Source organism: Leucopleurus acutus (genome assembly GCF_964270905.1).
Source record: "Leucopleurus acutus genome assembly, chromosome: 3".
NCBI classification, from domain to species: Eukaryota; Metazoa; Chordata; class Mammalia; order Artiodactyla; family Delphinidae; genus Leucopleurus; species Leucopleurus acutus.
In genome coordinates this window covers 113,956,488-113,974,570 of record NC_139145.1, presented here as the reverse complement: position 1 = coordinate 113,974,570, position 18,083 = coordinate 113,956,488, and the positions used below count along the sequence as shown (strand labels likewise).

At 42.6% G+C, this 18,083-nt stretch overlaps 1 protein-coding gene across 2 annotated transcripts in view; it reads right to left on the bottom strand.

The window, feature by feature from the left end:
• Window positions 1-18,083, bottom strand: part of ARSB (arylsulfatase B) — a 176,465-nt gene that overhangs the window by 57,546 nt on the left and 100,836 nt on the right. The window contains exon 6 of one of the 2 annotated variants that reach the window (XM_082836366.1): window positions 10,551-10,621. In XM_082836366.1, the coding sequence (XP_082692492.1) occupies window positions 10,551-10,621 (71 nt within the window). The remainder of the gene's footprint in view (window positions 1-10,550; window positions 10,622-18,083) is intronic. The other variant, XM_082836367.1, reaches the window with a different exon arrangement.

The following is an 18,083-nucleotide window of genomic DNA, read 5'->3' as shown; positions in this document are numbered from 1 at the left end:
ACAAAATAATGGTCCCCCAAAGATATCACCTGTAAGCAAGTGACCAGAACCTGTATGTGAGGTTAGATGGCAAAGGGGAATTCATACTGCAGATGGAGTTAAGGTTGCTAATCAGGTGACCTTAAAATAGGGAGAGTATCCTGGATTATCCAGCTGGGACTAATGTAAGCACAAGAGTTCTTAAGTGGAAGAGATGGATGGAAGAGATCAGAGGAGGAGATGTGATGACGGAAGCAAGGCTGGAGTGATGTGCTCTGAGAAGGACTCAACTCTTCACTGCTGGTTTTGAAGATGGAAAGAGAAGATGGAAGAAGGAGGCCGTGTACCCAGCAAGGCAGGCAGCCTCTCAAGGCTGGAAAAGACAAGGAAATGGATTGTCCCTTAGAGCCTCCGGAAAGGAAGGCTGCCCTGCTGACATGCTGGATTTCTGTCCAGTGAGATCCGTATTTTTTTTTTTTTTGCGGTACGCGGGCCTCTCACTGTTGCGGCCTCTCCCATTGCAGAGCACAGGCTCTGGACACGCAGGCTCAGCGGCCATGGCTCACGGGCCCAGCCGCTCTGCGGCATGTGGGATCCTCCTGGACCGGGGCATGAACCCGTGTCCCCTGCATCGGCAGGCGGACTCTCAACCACTGCACCACCAGGGAAGCCCCTGAGATCCATATTTTAACCCAGATAAATTTCTATTGGTTTAAGTCGTTCAGTTTATGGTGATATGGTCCAGCACCGATAGAAAATTAATACAATGTTAACTATTATTTTCTTTCATTCACATTAAAATTAAGAAAGATAAAACCAAAGTTGTTGAAATAATAAATTTAAAACTATACATTCTGAGGAAGTCTACCTTAATCACCCCAAATGCCTCTCATTATTTCTTCATTTCTCCTTATGCCTATGTGTTTGAGTTATTATCGCTTATCATTTGTTGCTAATTTATTTTATAATTGTGTTAATACCATTTCATGGGCATATATATTTTTCCTCTGATTCAAAAGGCTCTTCAGAAGCACGGACCATGTATTTATTCTCTAGGTATTTGCTGCCAGTGGTAGCAGATTTTATTCTATAAATGCCTGATTACTAACATCTTACATTATGGGTTACTTAAGGCAGACCATGTCCTCAGCTTTCTGCAGCGTACTTCTCAGAAATGTTTTAAAAAGTTTCATTTCAGCCTTACACAAAAGTACCCTAAAGCCCGTAAAAAATCTGACCAGATTAGTCACCATTTAGAAAGTGGACTTAATACACTTTAATTCCACTGGATTTGTCCCATAAAATTTAGTGAGGTTTTATGTTTTTCCAGAATTTTACGGTTGACAATTTCAAGAACGCTATATATCTTTACCCTTACAGGCTGTAAGACTGGGGAATTGAGGTAGGAAGATGTCTGGTCTAGACTGGGAGAGAAAGGAGACAGTCTGGACATCCCCAAATATTGAAGAGACCTGGGTACGAAGAAGGCTCCAGTGTGGAGGGTGGAGTGGGCACAGGGGCTGGACCTGAAAGGGACTATTTGGACGGTAGTCTATTTCTGTGTTGAGTATCAAAATCAGCATAGACCTTCTAATAAACTAGAATTGTCAGGCTACTCTTGGAAGCCATTGGTAAAATTTCTAAGCTCTACCAGAATTAAAGAAAAGTAACCAAATAAATAAGCGGTCAGTTGGGAATGAGAGGATTTGGCATCATCGTAACCCTGGGGGAAGAAAGAAAAGCTGATGTGTAAATGGGGTTTTGGGCAAGTAACCACATGGCCGGATGCCCTTCTCCCAGAGGTAGGCCCAGCCCAAGCCCTTCAAGTCAGTTTCGGTTATCTGGCCCTGAGAAGCCTTAAAAAAGGTGCTTACCCTGATTTCTCCAAACATAGAATTGGGGCAGTGGGATTTGCCATTTCTGTGTAGTCTAGGCCTGTGGTGAGGATTAATTAGTGTTTTTAAAGTGCTGTGGGTTTGGTTTGGTTTATTTATTTTCTCAGGACGAAAGCCAGTACGCCAGCACCAAGTGTTAACAGCGAAGGTTTGATGTATGTTACTTGAGATGCACTGTGTGAAGTGGGGCGGATGGGAAACGAAGCTTGTGGGACTGCCTTCGGCATCAAAAAGGCCACATTTCCAAACCCATTTAGTACTCCCCAAAGTGAAGGAGGCAGAATAAAAGGCTTTGAAAATTAAAAAGGAGAAAAGTTATCTGTGTTTAGGCTCTGGGATTGAGGGTATGTACCAACCCAGACCAAGGAAAATTTGACGAGCTGCTACGGAAAAATATTGGCAGCTAGAGAAGACACAAAATTCTGCTAACTTTGTGACAAGCTGTAAAATGAGCTCCTATATTTGATAGAAAGAATGGAACTCAGGCAGTCAGGGTATCAGGGCTAATAGCTGAGGACAAATGCTGTCACATGCTAGCTTCTCTGACCCAGGACAGGTGGGCATAGGGACCAAGAACTCTGGTATGGCCCATACCTCCACTCACTAAGAACCCAGCAACCTTCTAGATATTACAATCTCATAAGAACCCTCTAAGCTAGTTTTTAGAAATAAATCTTTATGGCTTTATTCCCGATTATGGAAGTAATGCGTGTTCATTACTAAAAAATAAAACTGCAGAAATACATAATATAAAAAGTGCAGACACTGCACCTCCAATCCAGCAGCCAGGATATAGGCTGTTAGTTATTGTTTGGACATATTTACAGGTGATAGCTATAACTGTCTCCAATTTATAGCTGATGAAACAGATAACTCAAAGAACTTATCCACCGGCTCACAGGAAATAAGTCAAAGCTGGAATTCAAATTCAGGTCTTTCTGACACCTCGGAACTCTGTATGTTCCATTAGGCTACACTGCCCTATCCCCACACCCTGCTCCCTCATCCCACCACCATCCTCAAAAGTAATTACTACAAGGCACCAACCGGGTTTCCATAACTAGCTTTACAAAGAGAAGCTTCCATCACCCACAGCGTCAGGTTACATGTGAAATAGCAAGGTTAGTGCCACAAGGAGATCTGTTTTCCCAGCCTTGTTTAAACGTATAATCCTCCATCAACATGCTGTTATTTGAGTGAGATGATTATACTTTTCCATCAAAACCAGGGTAGAACAGAAAGCAAAGAGACCCCTGAAGTCAGTAGATCATATCTTATATGTGAGGCCTGGACCTGGAGAGCTCCGGGTTCCAGGTCTGTTATCTCTTAGTTGTTTGTGACCTGGTGCCTCAGTTTCTCCATCTGGATTGTAAAGCGGGTGGATGAACTGACTGCCAATGTGCCTTCTAGTGGCTGGAATGACGGGCAATCTCACTGACGGCTGGTGGGCCTCATGTATCCCATCTAACTTCTAAAATTCTGCTCAACATCTCATTTCAGGCTGAAAGACAGAAAGTTGTTCTGTGTTGTGACTTCTCAAATATGCCCAGAAAGAAATGAACATGCTTTGAAAATAATGTACAAGGTTATTGTTCTTTTTTTTTTTTTTTTTTTTTTTTGCGGTACGCGGGTCTCTCACTGCTGTGGCCTCTCCCGTTATGGAGCACAGGCTCCAGACGCGCAGGCTCAGAGGCCATGGCTCACTGGCCCAGCCGCTCCGTGGTATGCGGGATGCTCCCGGACCAGGGCACGAACCCGTGTCCCCTGCATCGGCAGGCGGACTCTCAACCACTGTGCCACCAGGGAAGCCCTTGCTAGAGTTATTCTAATTAAATGAGTGGATGATAACGAATTTAAACGACTAGTTTATTAGCACTCATTCTTTCAGTATGTCTAAATCTCCTATACATGAGGCATCGAGAGAGCTATACTGATGAAACCTTGCCCTCCATGAATACAAATAACTACAGTATGAAGAAGCAAGAGCTCAGTGCCTCAGGATGCTCCGGAGAAACTCAAGGGACTCTAGTTTGGAGGAATCAGGCAGGGCTTCATGGAGCAGTAGGGATGTGACCTGGGCCCCCGAGAAGGGTCAGAGTAGCAAAGGAAGATGGCGGACGGCATTGCAATGGTGCTGAGGGGTTGCTTCGGCGGAAAGACAGAGGTTGTAAGAGGCAGGCTAAGGAGTCTGCCTGTGGCTGTAGGCAGTTGGCAACCACTGACAGCCATCAAGCAGGGAAGTGAGGGGCTGTGTCTGTGTTCTCTTCCAACAAAACCTAAAGCCTACGTGATTTCCAGTACGTACAACTGTACCTAGCACGTCATCTCAGAAATGGCAACCTAATGTCAGGGAATGGATTTGAATTTGCTCTTAAGAGGAAACACGGAGCGGCGCCAAGCATGCAAACCTGGACGACTCTTGGATCTCGAGTATGGACCTGGCAATTTCAGCCCAGAAAATGCACGCGTGAGAGAGGGGAGGGAGCGAAGACTGTTCTTTCACCCTGTAATCACGAGCAGAAATAACATCCCATTATAACCTTTAAAGAGAAGAGGCCCTTTCAATGAAATAGTAGCAATGCTGTACAGAATCACTTTGAAGACTTGGCCTTTGGTGCGGAAAATGCTACCATCTGTCAGGGCCCTTCATCTCTAATCAAGCTTCTGCCAGCAGAGTCTAAGTGCTTTCTATGTGTGCACGTGTGTAGGGTTATCTACGTACACGTTACACAATTGGACAGACGTGAGAATTCTGACGATTCACAGAATGCCACGTCTGACTTCCAAGGTGAGCTGTGCTCACAGGTGGAGGTGGTAGCATCCTTACCTCAGAACAGCCCAGGTCAAGCCTGGGGCCTGTAGGATGAGAATATATATATTTTCTCTAAGGCAAACTAATGCCTTTGAAATCATTTCTCCTCCTGGTTTGAGGTAGGCTGACTAGAACCGAGGGGAGCCACAGAGCTTGGAGCTGGAGTGCCTCAGAATCAGGGTGAGTGGAATTCACACCTGTAGGACCTCGGAGCCTAATCTGGAATCACGGCTGCTCCCCACCACGTTGGATGTTTTCAGCCTTTCCCATTACATCAGCTTAAACGGTACCGTCCCCTTCCCTCAGGCTCCCGCCCAGGTTTCCTCCACAGCCCACTCTGTACTGCTGAAGAAAGACACTGAGTCAGGTCAGCCTGCTAGAAAGAAACACTTTAAAGAAATGGGGGGGGGCGGGGGGGCATCCACAGGGGGAGAATAAATCTTAGGATCTTAGAAAGGAAGGAGGAAAGAAAAAGATACTATGTGAGAACATGTCCATGCAAGGTCACCTGAGAACGAAGCCCCTGAAGATGAATAGGTTTCCTCAAAGCACACAGGAAAGCAATTACAGCCCACATGTGTGACACTGGCCATGGGAGCCGGTGGCAGGGGAGATAAAAGTAGAGCCAGATTTGGGGGCACTGAGAGAGCCCGTGACCAATGCAACAGTGAAAGGGAGCCTTCCAGGAAGGCAGGGATGGGAACAGAGCACGAAGAACAGGAAGAAGCAGCAGCGCCCTCAACTCGGAGGGGAAGCCAGGCTGAGCTGAGACTGGGGCAGGGGCTTTGTCCATATGTATTTGTCCATCAGGGAGGTCTCGGGGAAAGGAATGAGGAGGGCAGGGAAAATGCCACATCATCTGATATTTTCAGTTAGGGGAAGGGTGAGGGTGGGCATTTATATGCTGAATAAATTGTTTCAAATATCTGCATGTGATAATGTTAATTAAAATAAAAAGTAGCTTGTGAGTGTTATTTTTTTTTTTAGGCACAAAAGGTAGGACGGGAGCTCAGGGTTTAAGAGGAGAGTGTGAATTGCCATCTGGAGGCACTTTTAGGTTCAAGTCTAAGAGACAATAAAACAGAGACTTTAACCTGTTGATCTGTTCATCACTAACAAATATTTATTGAGAACTTCGTATGATGGTAGGCCTCGTGCTATGCACTGGGAATGCGGCAGTAAATGAAAAGGGTACAGATCCTGTCTTCATGGACTTTCTATGCTTTTTTTGGATTTTACATTTTACTGTTAATATTTAAAATTGTGGTAAAATATACATCATGAAATTTACCATCTTAACCACCATAGTTCAGTGGCATTAAGTGCATTCACATTGTTGTGCTACTATCACCACCATCCATCTCCAGAACTCTTTTCATCTTGCGAAACTGAAACTCTATACCCACTAAAAAGCAGCAACTCCCATTCCCCTCTCCACCTAATCCCTAGAAACCACCATGTTACTTTTTGTCTCTGAATTTGACTATTCTCCGTACCTCCTGTAAGTGGAATCATACAGTACTTGTCTTTTTGTGATTGGCTTATTTCATTTACCATACTGTCCTCAAGTTTTAACCATGTTGCAGCATATGTTAGAATTTCCTTTCTTTTTAAGGCTGAATAATAATATTCCATTGTATGTATGTCACACATTTTGTTTATCCATTCCTCTGTCAATGGACATTTGGGTGGCTTCCACCTTTTGGCTATTGTGAATAGCGCTGTTCAAGTCCCTGGTTTCAGTTCTTTGGGGGTATATATCCAGGTATGGAATTGCTGGATCATACGGTAGTCCTGTTTTTAATTTTTTGAGGAATTGCTATACTGTTTCCATAGCAGCTATACCATTTTACATTCCCACTAGCAATGCACAAGGGTTCCAGTTTCTCCACATCTCCATCAATAGTTGTTATTTTCCTTCCTCCATTCCTTGCTTTCTGTCTGTAGCCATTCCAATGGGTAGGATCTATGGTTCTTCGAGACATCTTTATGCTTTATTGTAGAATCTCCTGGTCTACGGGAGATTCTATGACTTCTGGGGTGTGTTTGTGTATGTGTGCGTGTGTGTACACTAGTCTTTTTTGGAAATATTTTTACTATTAGTACCCAAGCCACAACCTACCAAGAGTACGTGGCCATGAAAAAACCCTAACTCCACAAGTAGGAAGGGCCTCTGCGGGTGCCCTCTACTCTTAGAATAAGAGGGAGGTGATATAGATGTTAAAACCCAAGAGGCCAGATTTTGAGGGATCTGGTCCTACTTGGAAGGGAGGGCTTCCCTGGGAAAAGTCTAACATCGATTCCTCTAATTCATGACAGGAGGAGACATTGGTCCACCACGGCCGACAAGACCAGCTAAAGGAGACAGTGCAGGTGAAAAACTGGAATGATGCAGTGATGTTTTAGAATGGGGATCAGAAAGGTGGGCAGGATGTAGTAACAGCAAAACCATATAATATTCACATTACTCTAGTGCTTACAATGTTTCTAACATTATCACGTGTATTCATCTATTTACAGCCATGTCTTTGGCTACACCACTGCTTATTAACACGTGCACCTTTTCCAGCAGGGTGAAAAAGGAGAAAGTGAGGAAGCAGCTTGCTCCCTTGGGGTCCTGTGTATACAGAAACCCATAGAATGCTGAAGCTAGAAGGGACCTTAGAGGTCACTTAAGTCAGTCTTCACCTCACAGATGAGGAAGTGACGAAGTGGCTTTGGGGAAGGTGGAGGTGGAATATTACTCTCTTCTCCCATAAGTAAGTACACATCATCCGGGAAGTGCTGGAGTTAGAAACCAAAGACCTGTTTCTGTGATAACTGCCAATCCTTCACTGATACCCTAGATTGGCTGCTTTCTGATTTTATTCCACAACAGCCTCTAGAATATGTTTTATAGTCATAAAAAATATTCTGTGAATATAACATGCAGACTTGGCTGTCCTATAAATACATATTTTCTTGTAGCTGGATTTAATTTTTCCCCCACAAACTAACTGCCCAGAAAAGGAACTGGGCTTGTATCACCATCCTCTGGAGTGCAGGACCCCAAAGATAACTCCCCTTTTTCCTAATTCTGCCACACAGTGGTGTGACATGGATATAAAAACAGGGCAGAAAAGGCATCCCCCACCCCCCCCCACCCCCCCCACCCCCGCCGTATTGCCCACGCATAAGAGGAGGCGGCACCTTGCCCCCCACAGGTACACACAGTAGGGGACACCCTGTTTTTGTGAACCAACAGTGAATGCAGCTCTTTGTCAATGGCAGGGCCTGACAACGTCCCTCATTACATTCAGGGTTAGAGCAAGAGTCCCCAGGGTGGCAGGAAAGGCCAACAGGAAGGCCTGGAGTGGACTCCTAGGAGGGGGGAAGGAGCAGCAGGCAGCCAGAAAGTGTCTCTGAATTTGTGACAGCAGCAAAGGGTCTCAGTAAGTCCAGCAATTAACATATGGGAAACTAAGTGGAAGAAAAGTGAAGGGACTCACTCAAGACCTTACAATCTATGAGGGGCAAGGCTAAGACAGTTCTCTCTTCTGATTTCCATGCCCCAATTCTTACACTGGTGAAACTTTCCGCCTGTGCTATTACTTTGCTAGAGGCACTTGAGGGGACGCAAAAATCACAGCAGGTTATGCTAAGAAGCCCGCGGCAAGCGGCACTATGGTCACTATGGGCGTATGGCTCTCAAGCTCCCATTTCTGATGCCATGACAAAATGCAGCTTAGTGAGTGAAGGGGGCTTAAGGCTTTTCACTTGTAGATGGAACTTAGTGGATGAGGACAGCTTAAAACCACTGTAATGTGGGCAGGCACATTCAGCACATCCCTGGAGGTTATGCAGGGCTTTGCAGTGCATTAAATTACTCAGAAGCTGTAAAAACTGTTCCTGCCTCCCTTCTGGCCACCCTGAGGGATTCTGATATGACTGGCTCCTGGTTAGCAATCACTTCTGCAGTGAGCCGGTTACAGACTGGAATGTATCATATCCCTAGGTGTGCTGGGGCAGAGAAAAGTTTAAACGATTGACGTGGCTCCACAGTAACTAATCATAGGTCTGTGATCCTCTCACACAGCTGATCAAATCATTTCCAAGCATTTTCTAGAACAATTCTTCTAGACCAATAGACATGCAATGCAAATTACACATGTGATTTTAAATTTTCTATTAAGCACATTAAAAAAGGAAAAGGAAACAGATGAAATTGGGATCAATATATTTAAACTCAATATATCCAAAGTATTGCCACTTCAACAAGTAATAAATGTATATATGTTTTATATTTTTCATACTCAGTCTTCAAAATCGGATGTGCGCATACTCACAGCACATCTTGATCCACAATTAGCCATATTTCAAGTGCTAAGTAGTCACACAGGGCTGGTGGCTACCACATCGGACATATTACTACCCTTGCCTCTCTCACTGATGTCTGTTTACTCCAATAAAAATAGAAATTTCTCCATCCTGTAGCCATTCCTACCTATCTCAGGGCACTTTCCTTTCCAGGTCTAGTGATTCTAGGTGGTCTTTATTCCATTTCAACTCTCCTCCAACTGTCCATTCAGTTATTAAGTAATCATCACTGAGTACCTACCCAGTGCCGGGTGTTTGTGTTAACTTATGAGGATGTAAAGATATATATGACGTAGACCCTGATATCCGGAGCTCTCGGCTTGGTGGGAAATGCAGGCACATACAGGACAATTTGGTGAACACTATACAGAGATACATACGAAGGGGTGCACAGAGGAAGGAGTACTGCTTCTTCCAGGGCTTCTGGAAAGCATTCACAGAGGTGGGACATTTGCGCTGAGTTTTAAGGGATGAGGAAAAATTGTGGAGAGGCAGGGAAAGGTGTTTCAGCCATAGGGAAAAGTATGTTCAAGACCTAAGTATGACGATCTGCATGCTTGGATATGGCAAGTGGCTAGTAGGGCAAGAAGATGGCAAGGAGGGCCTGGAGTGAGTCTGGCGAGGTGAGCTGGACCTCAGATGCCCGAAGACACACTCAGAATTACTGGGGGTCATTCTCCAGAAGGGGGAACCTTAAGGCAGGTTGTAACACAGATTGGAGAGCATAAAAGAGTAAGGAGAGCCTGAATGATGGGGTAGCAGTATGTCTAAATGGAGGGGACGTGAGCACTCAAGTGAATGAAGGGAGTATAAGAGCACTGTTTTCTGCAGACAGTCTCTCGATGAGGCCTTATGATGGAACCTGGGCAAAGGGGCTAATAGTTAAGGTTTTCCAGGCCCAAACGCACGACGTAGGGGCATCAGGGCCACTAGCATCGTATTTATATAGGACTATTACAACCTGTGGGGATGTGAAAGCACCACATGGCCTCTTTCTCTGCAGGAATTAATAGAGTTCCCTATGGGTTAATTTAGGCAGTAGGCAGAATCAAGCTAAATTGCAGCCTTGCCAGGGAAATCATGGGTTTGAGACCCAGCAGGTCTGGGCAGCACCTGACCAGCCTGATCAGATGATGCGGTGGCTTATTTGACCTTGAGTTTTCTAGAAGGAGGCTCTGACACTCTCAGGTAAGAACAGGGCAACAACAGCATGACATTTACAGTTAGAAGGAGGCTCAGAGATCCCATGGGTTCTCCTTTTATAGATGGGAAAACTGAGTCATGGAGAGGGAAATGGCTTATAAGGTCATATAAGCAATTCAGCAGCACTCACCCTTTGAGGCACCAAAGCCACAGTGAGATTGGAACAACAGGTACCATGGAGAACTGTTTACCTTTATAGCAAACTCAAGTGGAGAAAGAGAATTAGGCTAGAGAGACACTAGGTAATAAAACTGTCTTTGTGAGCCAACACTATTTAAATTAGTAGCAATAAACAAGGTACTCACATGGTGAAACATCTACAAAGTTGGGATCAATATTGTGCAGCAGCTCCATTCTGGGGGACGGGCTTCCTTCACTAGAAAAGAATTTTTTAGAAAATGTTAATTTCCTTTCTCAAATGGGTATCAATGATTTTAATACTTCCTTTCCTCATATTTACAGGAAATAACAAACCTGGCAGTTAACAACTTGGTCATGAATTCAGAGGCCTCCAAAATGTGTGGTTGTGCATCTTCAAGTAGTCATCACTTGTCTATATTGTCACAATGACTGAATGTTTACATAACAACTTTAAGGTCAAGCACGTGACAATTAAAAAATGAATCCTGTGACCCTCTGCAATAAATAATCTGGCTGTACTTAAACATGACCATTCGTTACAGCAGTGAAATAAGAACTCAAGTCATCCAGTGTAGACTTCATGCTGAACACTCACAGGGAAATGAAGAAAGAGCATCTGCTGAGATGGCAGCGCCCATATCACAGATGCAACATGCCCTTTAAATATTAGCCTGCATGAGAAAAACGAATGTCTTCCACGTCTAAATGTACAACGTGAAACTTGTATGTAATACAACTACATGTGAAATAGTTATACTTCTTTAAGATTTTTAAAAATTGTATGTGCAAATACAATCACAACCTACATTACTGTTGAAAAGAACTTGGAGATCAGTTAGTCCAACGCCCTCATGTGACAAATGAGAAAGGCCCATGGTAAGTTACTGGCCAAACAATGGGTAGTGGGTGTTTTTTAAAAATTGGGAGCATAAACACCACCAGATGTATGCCGGGTGTGCATGAGGCACCCGTGTCATTTTGCTAGTATAGACTCAGCCTTATGGAAGAAGGTGTTAGATATAACTTCAATCGTTGGACTGACTACTTGATAATCCAATAAAAGGTTGCAAAGTACCATTAACACCATAGGATTTGTCCACATGTGAATAACCAATAAGGCCCCTGGAAATAAGAGGACGTGTTTTCAGGTGGTTCAATGTCCACACCCCAAATGCACAGCTAGTTGTCTAGAGCAGTGGCTTGGGATTTCAAGGACCCATAAATTTTCAAACAATCTGGGTTGTGATTGGCAGCGTTGTATTTGCCAAGTAAGGAAATGTTAAAACAAAATTCATGAATTAAAGACAAAACCAAAAAACTTTCAACTACCATTACCATAAAATAAAGGTAATTTTAATAGCAACAAAAGGTAGGATGAATACAATCTCAGAATAAGTGACAGTCCTTTAAAGTGAATATGTTTAACTTTAGAATTCTAAAAGATTTCCTTTTTCCTCTCTATTCCATAAAACCCACTAACTAGACAGTGAGAGGGAAATATGCAGGGATGCCTCTAGGCCTGGGGGCAGCACTGTGCGGGTCGGGGGGCAATATTTCCCTGGATTCCTCATTTTCTTCCTGAGGCATTTAACTAACTACCTGTATACCATGAGACTGTCAACCAGTCCAAAATGACAGGAACTAGGGTTTGATCCTGGAAGCTCTGAATGCAAGTAGGGATGATGAGCAAAGAAAATGGTGAATGTGAGAAAATCTTAACAGAATGATGATGATGGTGTCTAATTTGTAGGGTTAAGAACAAGCAAACAGAGCTAAAACCTGGATGATAAAAAGAGCAAGTAAGTCAGAAGGGGAAATCAGAATGAAAGCATTTTAAAGTCTTTGTATTGTTTGGAAGAGGGTAAAGCTGTTCATTAAATTTAGATTTAGGGGCTTCCCTGGTGGCGCAGTGGTTGAGAGTCCGCCTGCCGATGCAGGGGACGCGGGTTCGTGCCCTGGTCCGGGAGGATCCCACGTGCCGCGGAGCGGCTGGGCCCGTGAGCCATGGCCGCTGAGCCTGCGCGTCCGGAGCCTGTGCTCCGCAACGGGAGAGGCCACGGCAGTGAGAGGCCCGCGTACCACCAAAAAAAAAAAAAAAATTTAGATTTAGCTAAGTAAAAATTTGCATGTTAAAATTTTAAGGTAACTTAACAACAAAGATAGGACTTTTCTGGACCACGGAAGAACAAAACAAAATTCATTCAATCCAAAAAAAGGCAAGAAAGAAGGAGGAGCCCCCAAATTTCTCATCTTTAAAAGCAGAGCTCACTGGAATACCCCCAAAGTATTAGGCATGGTTAAATAAAACATATTTTTCTAATAACTTTTAAAGAAAGTTTATCTGTATATTATTCATTTATTTCATTTTTTCATTATTCAGAAGAGCCACAGATATTGCAAAATAAGGGAACGTAATAAGATGAGATGAATTTTGAACACTAAAGGTTGTGAGTAATCCCAGTGACGAATTATTTGCTGGGAAAAAATCATCACAGGCAGAATCATCATGATACAAATCATGATGAAAAAAACAAAAGCCAACCAACCTTCCTAAGTACGCTGTGATGCTACTATTTAAAATGTACGAATCAGAATATTTTGACAAGGATGTGGTTGGAGATATATGCCAAGGAAATACAATAGAAGACAAGTGATTAAAACAATAACCAAACACCCTAGGGACTCCAAGTTATTAAATAAATCAAGAAAACCAAATGTACATTTAAGGGAACTGAATGAAGTATCATAAATCTTGGGTTACTCCCCATCAAAATGTTAAAAGTTATTAAAATCCCTAGACAAGGTCATGTACCAATTCCCTGGAACTGGTCCTTTGGAAAGTGATGGATTTTAGAAATATTTCCAGGTGAATTTTTTTCAAAGAGGCATACATACGTGGGAAGGGAAGATGGTAATAATGGAAATATGGAAAAATATACACCCAACTGTTAGCTGGGATAGGGGGATGGGTGGGGTGAACTACAAAAGACTTTTATTTTCTACAGTGCTTTATACAACTAGCATGCATTATTACTGTAATCAGGAAAATTTTAAGCTTTTTTAAAGTATAGAACTTGTAAAAATTTCTATGCTTCCATAAAGACATTAAAAAGTATAACAAAGAGAAAACTCAGATATTTTACAGAGTTGGGGAGTTTAAAGACAGGAAAACTATCCAGAACTACAAGGTAGTTCTGCAGTATTTAAATGCATTAGTTGATTTTTGGAATTTAATTGCTTGCTACCCACGTATGTGCTATCTCATACTGATAATAACTGATCATGTAATTTCCCTCTCAGGAGTGTAGAAATTTCCCTGTATGTTTAAGATCAGGCTTGCGTTTAGCAAAAACAGTAATGGTTTTAGGGTCACTGGGTTCTCATGTCTCACCACTTAAGTCACTTCTTTTCATTTTGGTAAAGGGTTCAGAGCCTCAGTGCCTGAGATGGAAGGAATAAGAGGAAAGAGAGGGAGATGTTAGGGAGAAGGGAGGGAGGGAGAAAAGGGAGATGAGGAGGAAGAAGAAGAGGGAGAAGGAAAGAAGGGAGAAGAGACTGTGGGTTTCCTTTAATAGTTACGCACCAAGTTAGCAGAGACTCACTAAAGCACTTAAACGCGCACACACACTACACACATCAACTCCACGTGGCGAATTTCAGTGGAGACAAGGGCATAGTATAGTGATGCTGGAACAGAGAAGTGGACCCAAGTCACCTGGAGAACAACATGTGCAGAATAAGGCTGGTGGGAGGGATGGGGAGGGTGCGGGATGAAATTAGAGATCGCAAAGACCCGCTCTGCAAAGCTTCATAACTTTGCCTAGGGAATACTTTAGAGTATTTAAAGTGATTCTGCAAAGACCAGTTACGGGTAGAGAGGCACTGGTCATTACAAGGTGAGGCCCATTGTTGGTGAGGGGAATCCTTCAGGCCCAAATGACACACCCAGGAAGAACACCCCCAACTCAACTCAGCTCCCACCGTCTGTAGGAATTCAATTTCCCCAGAACTGAGAAACTGGACACCGATATTGGGACACTGGTACTCTGGTTATTGGGAAGGAATATCTACCACTGGATTAATAAACACTCTTTTTTTATATATATATTAAAAGAAAGGTAAGTTCAGAAGTAGCCACATATTTTCCAGTGCAGTTTAAAAACAGTCTTCCCTTAAGAACTCACAGGGGCTTCCCTGGTGGCACAGTGGTTGAGAATCCGCCTGTCAATGCAGGGGACACGGGTTCGAGCCCTGGTCCGGGAAGATCCCACATGCCGCGAAGCAACTAAGCCTGTGTGCCACAACTACTGAGCACATGTGCTGCAACTACTGAAGCCTGCCTGCCCGTGCTCCACAAGCGAAGCCACTGCAATGAGAAGTCTGTGCACCGCAACAAAGATTAGCTCCCGCTCGCCACAACTAGAGAAAGCCCGTGTGCAGCAATGAAGACCCAACGCAGCCATAAATAAACAAACAAACAAATAAATTAAATGTCCTTAAATTTGAGTAGTCTTTAATAATCATATAAAAGATCACACTCCTGTACCTGGAGGGGAAAATGCTTGATCATTTTTTTTCTTTTCTTGTATCTTTTTAGGGCAAACCTTCCCTACTGTTGCTGTACTCCCGTTCCTTTCCCACACCTCTGCAAATTTTTGTCATCAATAATTTCCACTTGCTTATGCATGTTCCTCTACCTTTATGTCAAAAACTAAATAAATAAATTTTATTTTATTATTATTATTTTTTTTTGCGGTATGCGGGCCTCTCACTGTTGTGGCTTCTCCCGTTGTGGAGCACAGGCTCCGGATGCGCAGGCTCAGCGGCTATGGCTCACGGGCCCAGCTGCTCTGCGGCATGTGGGATCTTCCCAGACCGGGGCACAAACCCGTGTCCCCTGCATTGGCAGGCGGACTCTCAACCACTGCGCCACCAGGGAAGCCCATAAATTTTATTTTTAACTATCTTTTCTTCTTTTCACCATTAAATGTCCCCCAAATAGTATGTTTACATCAGTTATTCTCTCTTTGTCTCACATTAGAATCACCTGAGGAACCTCTAAAATACAGATGCTGTACCTCACACCAGAAGCATCACTGAGGGTGGAACCCAGGCATCAATATTTTTTTTGAACTCCCAGATGATTTCAACATTCAGCCAAGATTGAGAACCACTGACCTGGAGCAGTGCTTCTCAAAATATAGATCACTTGGGGATCTCATTAAACTGTGGATTCTGATTTACAGAGCCCGGGGGGGTGAGGGGAGCCCAGGAATCTGCATTTTTAACAGGTTCCCAAGTGATACTGATGTTGCTGGTCTGAAGACCACACTTTGAGTAGCAAGATGGGGAAATCTAGAGTCTTCTTACCTTGGATCTGAACTCTTCTGGAGTTTCCTAAATCAGAAACTCATTTAGATTAGAGCTAATTTTAGAGCAATGATTCTCAACCTTGGCTACACAATACCATCACCTGGGGAGCTTTAAAAAATACTGATGCTGGGCTTCCCTGGTGGCACAGTGGTTGAGAGTCTGCCTGCCGATGCAGGGGACACGGGTTCGTGCCCCGGTCTGGGAAGATCCCACATGCCGCGGAGTGGCTAGGCCCGTGAGCCATGGCCGCTGAGCCTGCGCGTCCGGAGCCTGTGCTCCGCAACGGGAGACGCCACAACAGTGAGAGGCCCGCGTACCGCAAAAAATAAAATAAAATAAAATACTGATGCTTGAGTTCCACCATAAGAGAGTGATCTCGTTGATCTACGTTCAGCCTAGGCATAAAGATTTATAAAAGTACCCAAGCTGATTTTTGTCAAATTAGCTTCACTGAAATATAACTTACAAACTATACAATTCATAATGTTTTCAAGGTGTATCTATTTTATAGCATGTATCAATACTTAATTCCTTTATATGGCTGAATGTTATTGTATGGATGTATCACATTTTCTTTATCTACTCATTTGATGGACATTTGAGTTGTTTCTACATTTTTTGGCTATTATGAATATTTATATATAAGTTTTTGTATGGACACTTGTTTTCATTTCTCTTGGGTATATACCTAGGAGTTACCATATGATTATGGTAACTTTATATTTAAACTTTTAAGGACCTGCTAATTTTACATTCCAACCAGCTATGTATGAGTATTCCCATTTCCCCACATCCTCTTATTAGTGACCCTTACGGATGTCTATCTTTTTTATTATAGCCATCCTAGCTGATACAAAGTGGTATCTCATTGTGGTTTTGATTTACATTTTCCTTTTCATGTGCATATTGACCATGTGTATAACTTCTTTGGAGGAATGTCTATTCAGATCCTTTGCTCATTTTATAAGTGGGCTATTTGTCTTTTTATGATTGAGTTGCAAGAATTTTTAATATATTCTGCATGCAAATCCTGTATCAGATACATGATTTGTTAATATTTTCTCTGATTCTGTGGGTTGTGTTTTGCTTTCTTAATAGTATCATTTGCAGAAAAAAAGTTTAAAATTTTGGTTTAGTACAGCTTAACTATTTTTTCTTTTGTTGCTTTTGGTATTTTATCTAAGAAATACCTGCCTAATGTGAAGCCATAGAGATTTACCCTTATGCTTTCTTCTAAGATTGCTATGCCTTTAGCTCTTACATTTATGTCTATGATCCATTTTAAGTTAATTTTTGTGTATTCTGTGAGGTAGGAATCCAACTGCATTCTTTTGCATGTGAATATCTAGTTATTCCAGTAACATTTACTGAAAAGATTCTTCTTCCCAATTGAACTATCCTGGCATCCTTGTCAAAAATGCAGCTGATTCTCCGGATTTCAAAATGGGCAGAAGAACTGAATAGACATTTGTCCAAAGAGGAAATGCAGATGGCCAACAAGCACATTAAAAGATACTCAACATCACTAATCATCAAGGAAATGCAAATGAAAACCACAACAAGATAACACTTCACACCTGTCAGAATGGCTATCATCGAAAAGAACACAAATAACGAATGTTGGTGAGGATGTGAAGAAAAGGGAACCCTCATACACTTTTGGGGGGAATGTAAATTGGTGCAGCCACTGTGGAAAACAGTACGGAGGTTTCTCAAAAAACTAAAAATAGAAGTACCATACGACCCAGCAATTCCATTCCTGGATATATATCAAAAAAATACTAATTCAAAATGATACATACACCCAATGTTGACAGCAGCAATTAACCACCAACAGATGAATGGATAAAGAAGATGTGGTGTGTATATATGTAATAGAATACTATTCAGCCCTAAAAAAGAATGACATTTTGCCATTTGCAACAACATGGATGAACTTGGAGAGTATTATGCTAAGTGAAAAGAGTCAGACAGAGAAAGACAAATATCACTGATATTTGTGATATCCATATCACAAATATCACTGATATCACTGATATCACTTCTATATGGAATCTTAAAAAATGCAACACTTCAGCAAGCGGTGTTGGGAAAGCTGGACGGCTGCATGTAAATCAATGAAGTTAGAACACTCCCTCACATCACAGACAAAAATAAACACAAAATGGCTTAAAGATTTAAATATAAGACATGACACCATAAAACTCCTAGAAGAGAATATAGGCAAAACATTTTCTGACATAAATCGTACCAACGTTTTCTTAGGTCAGTCTCTCAAGGCAATAAAAATAAAAACAAAAAGAAACAAATGGGACCTAATCAAA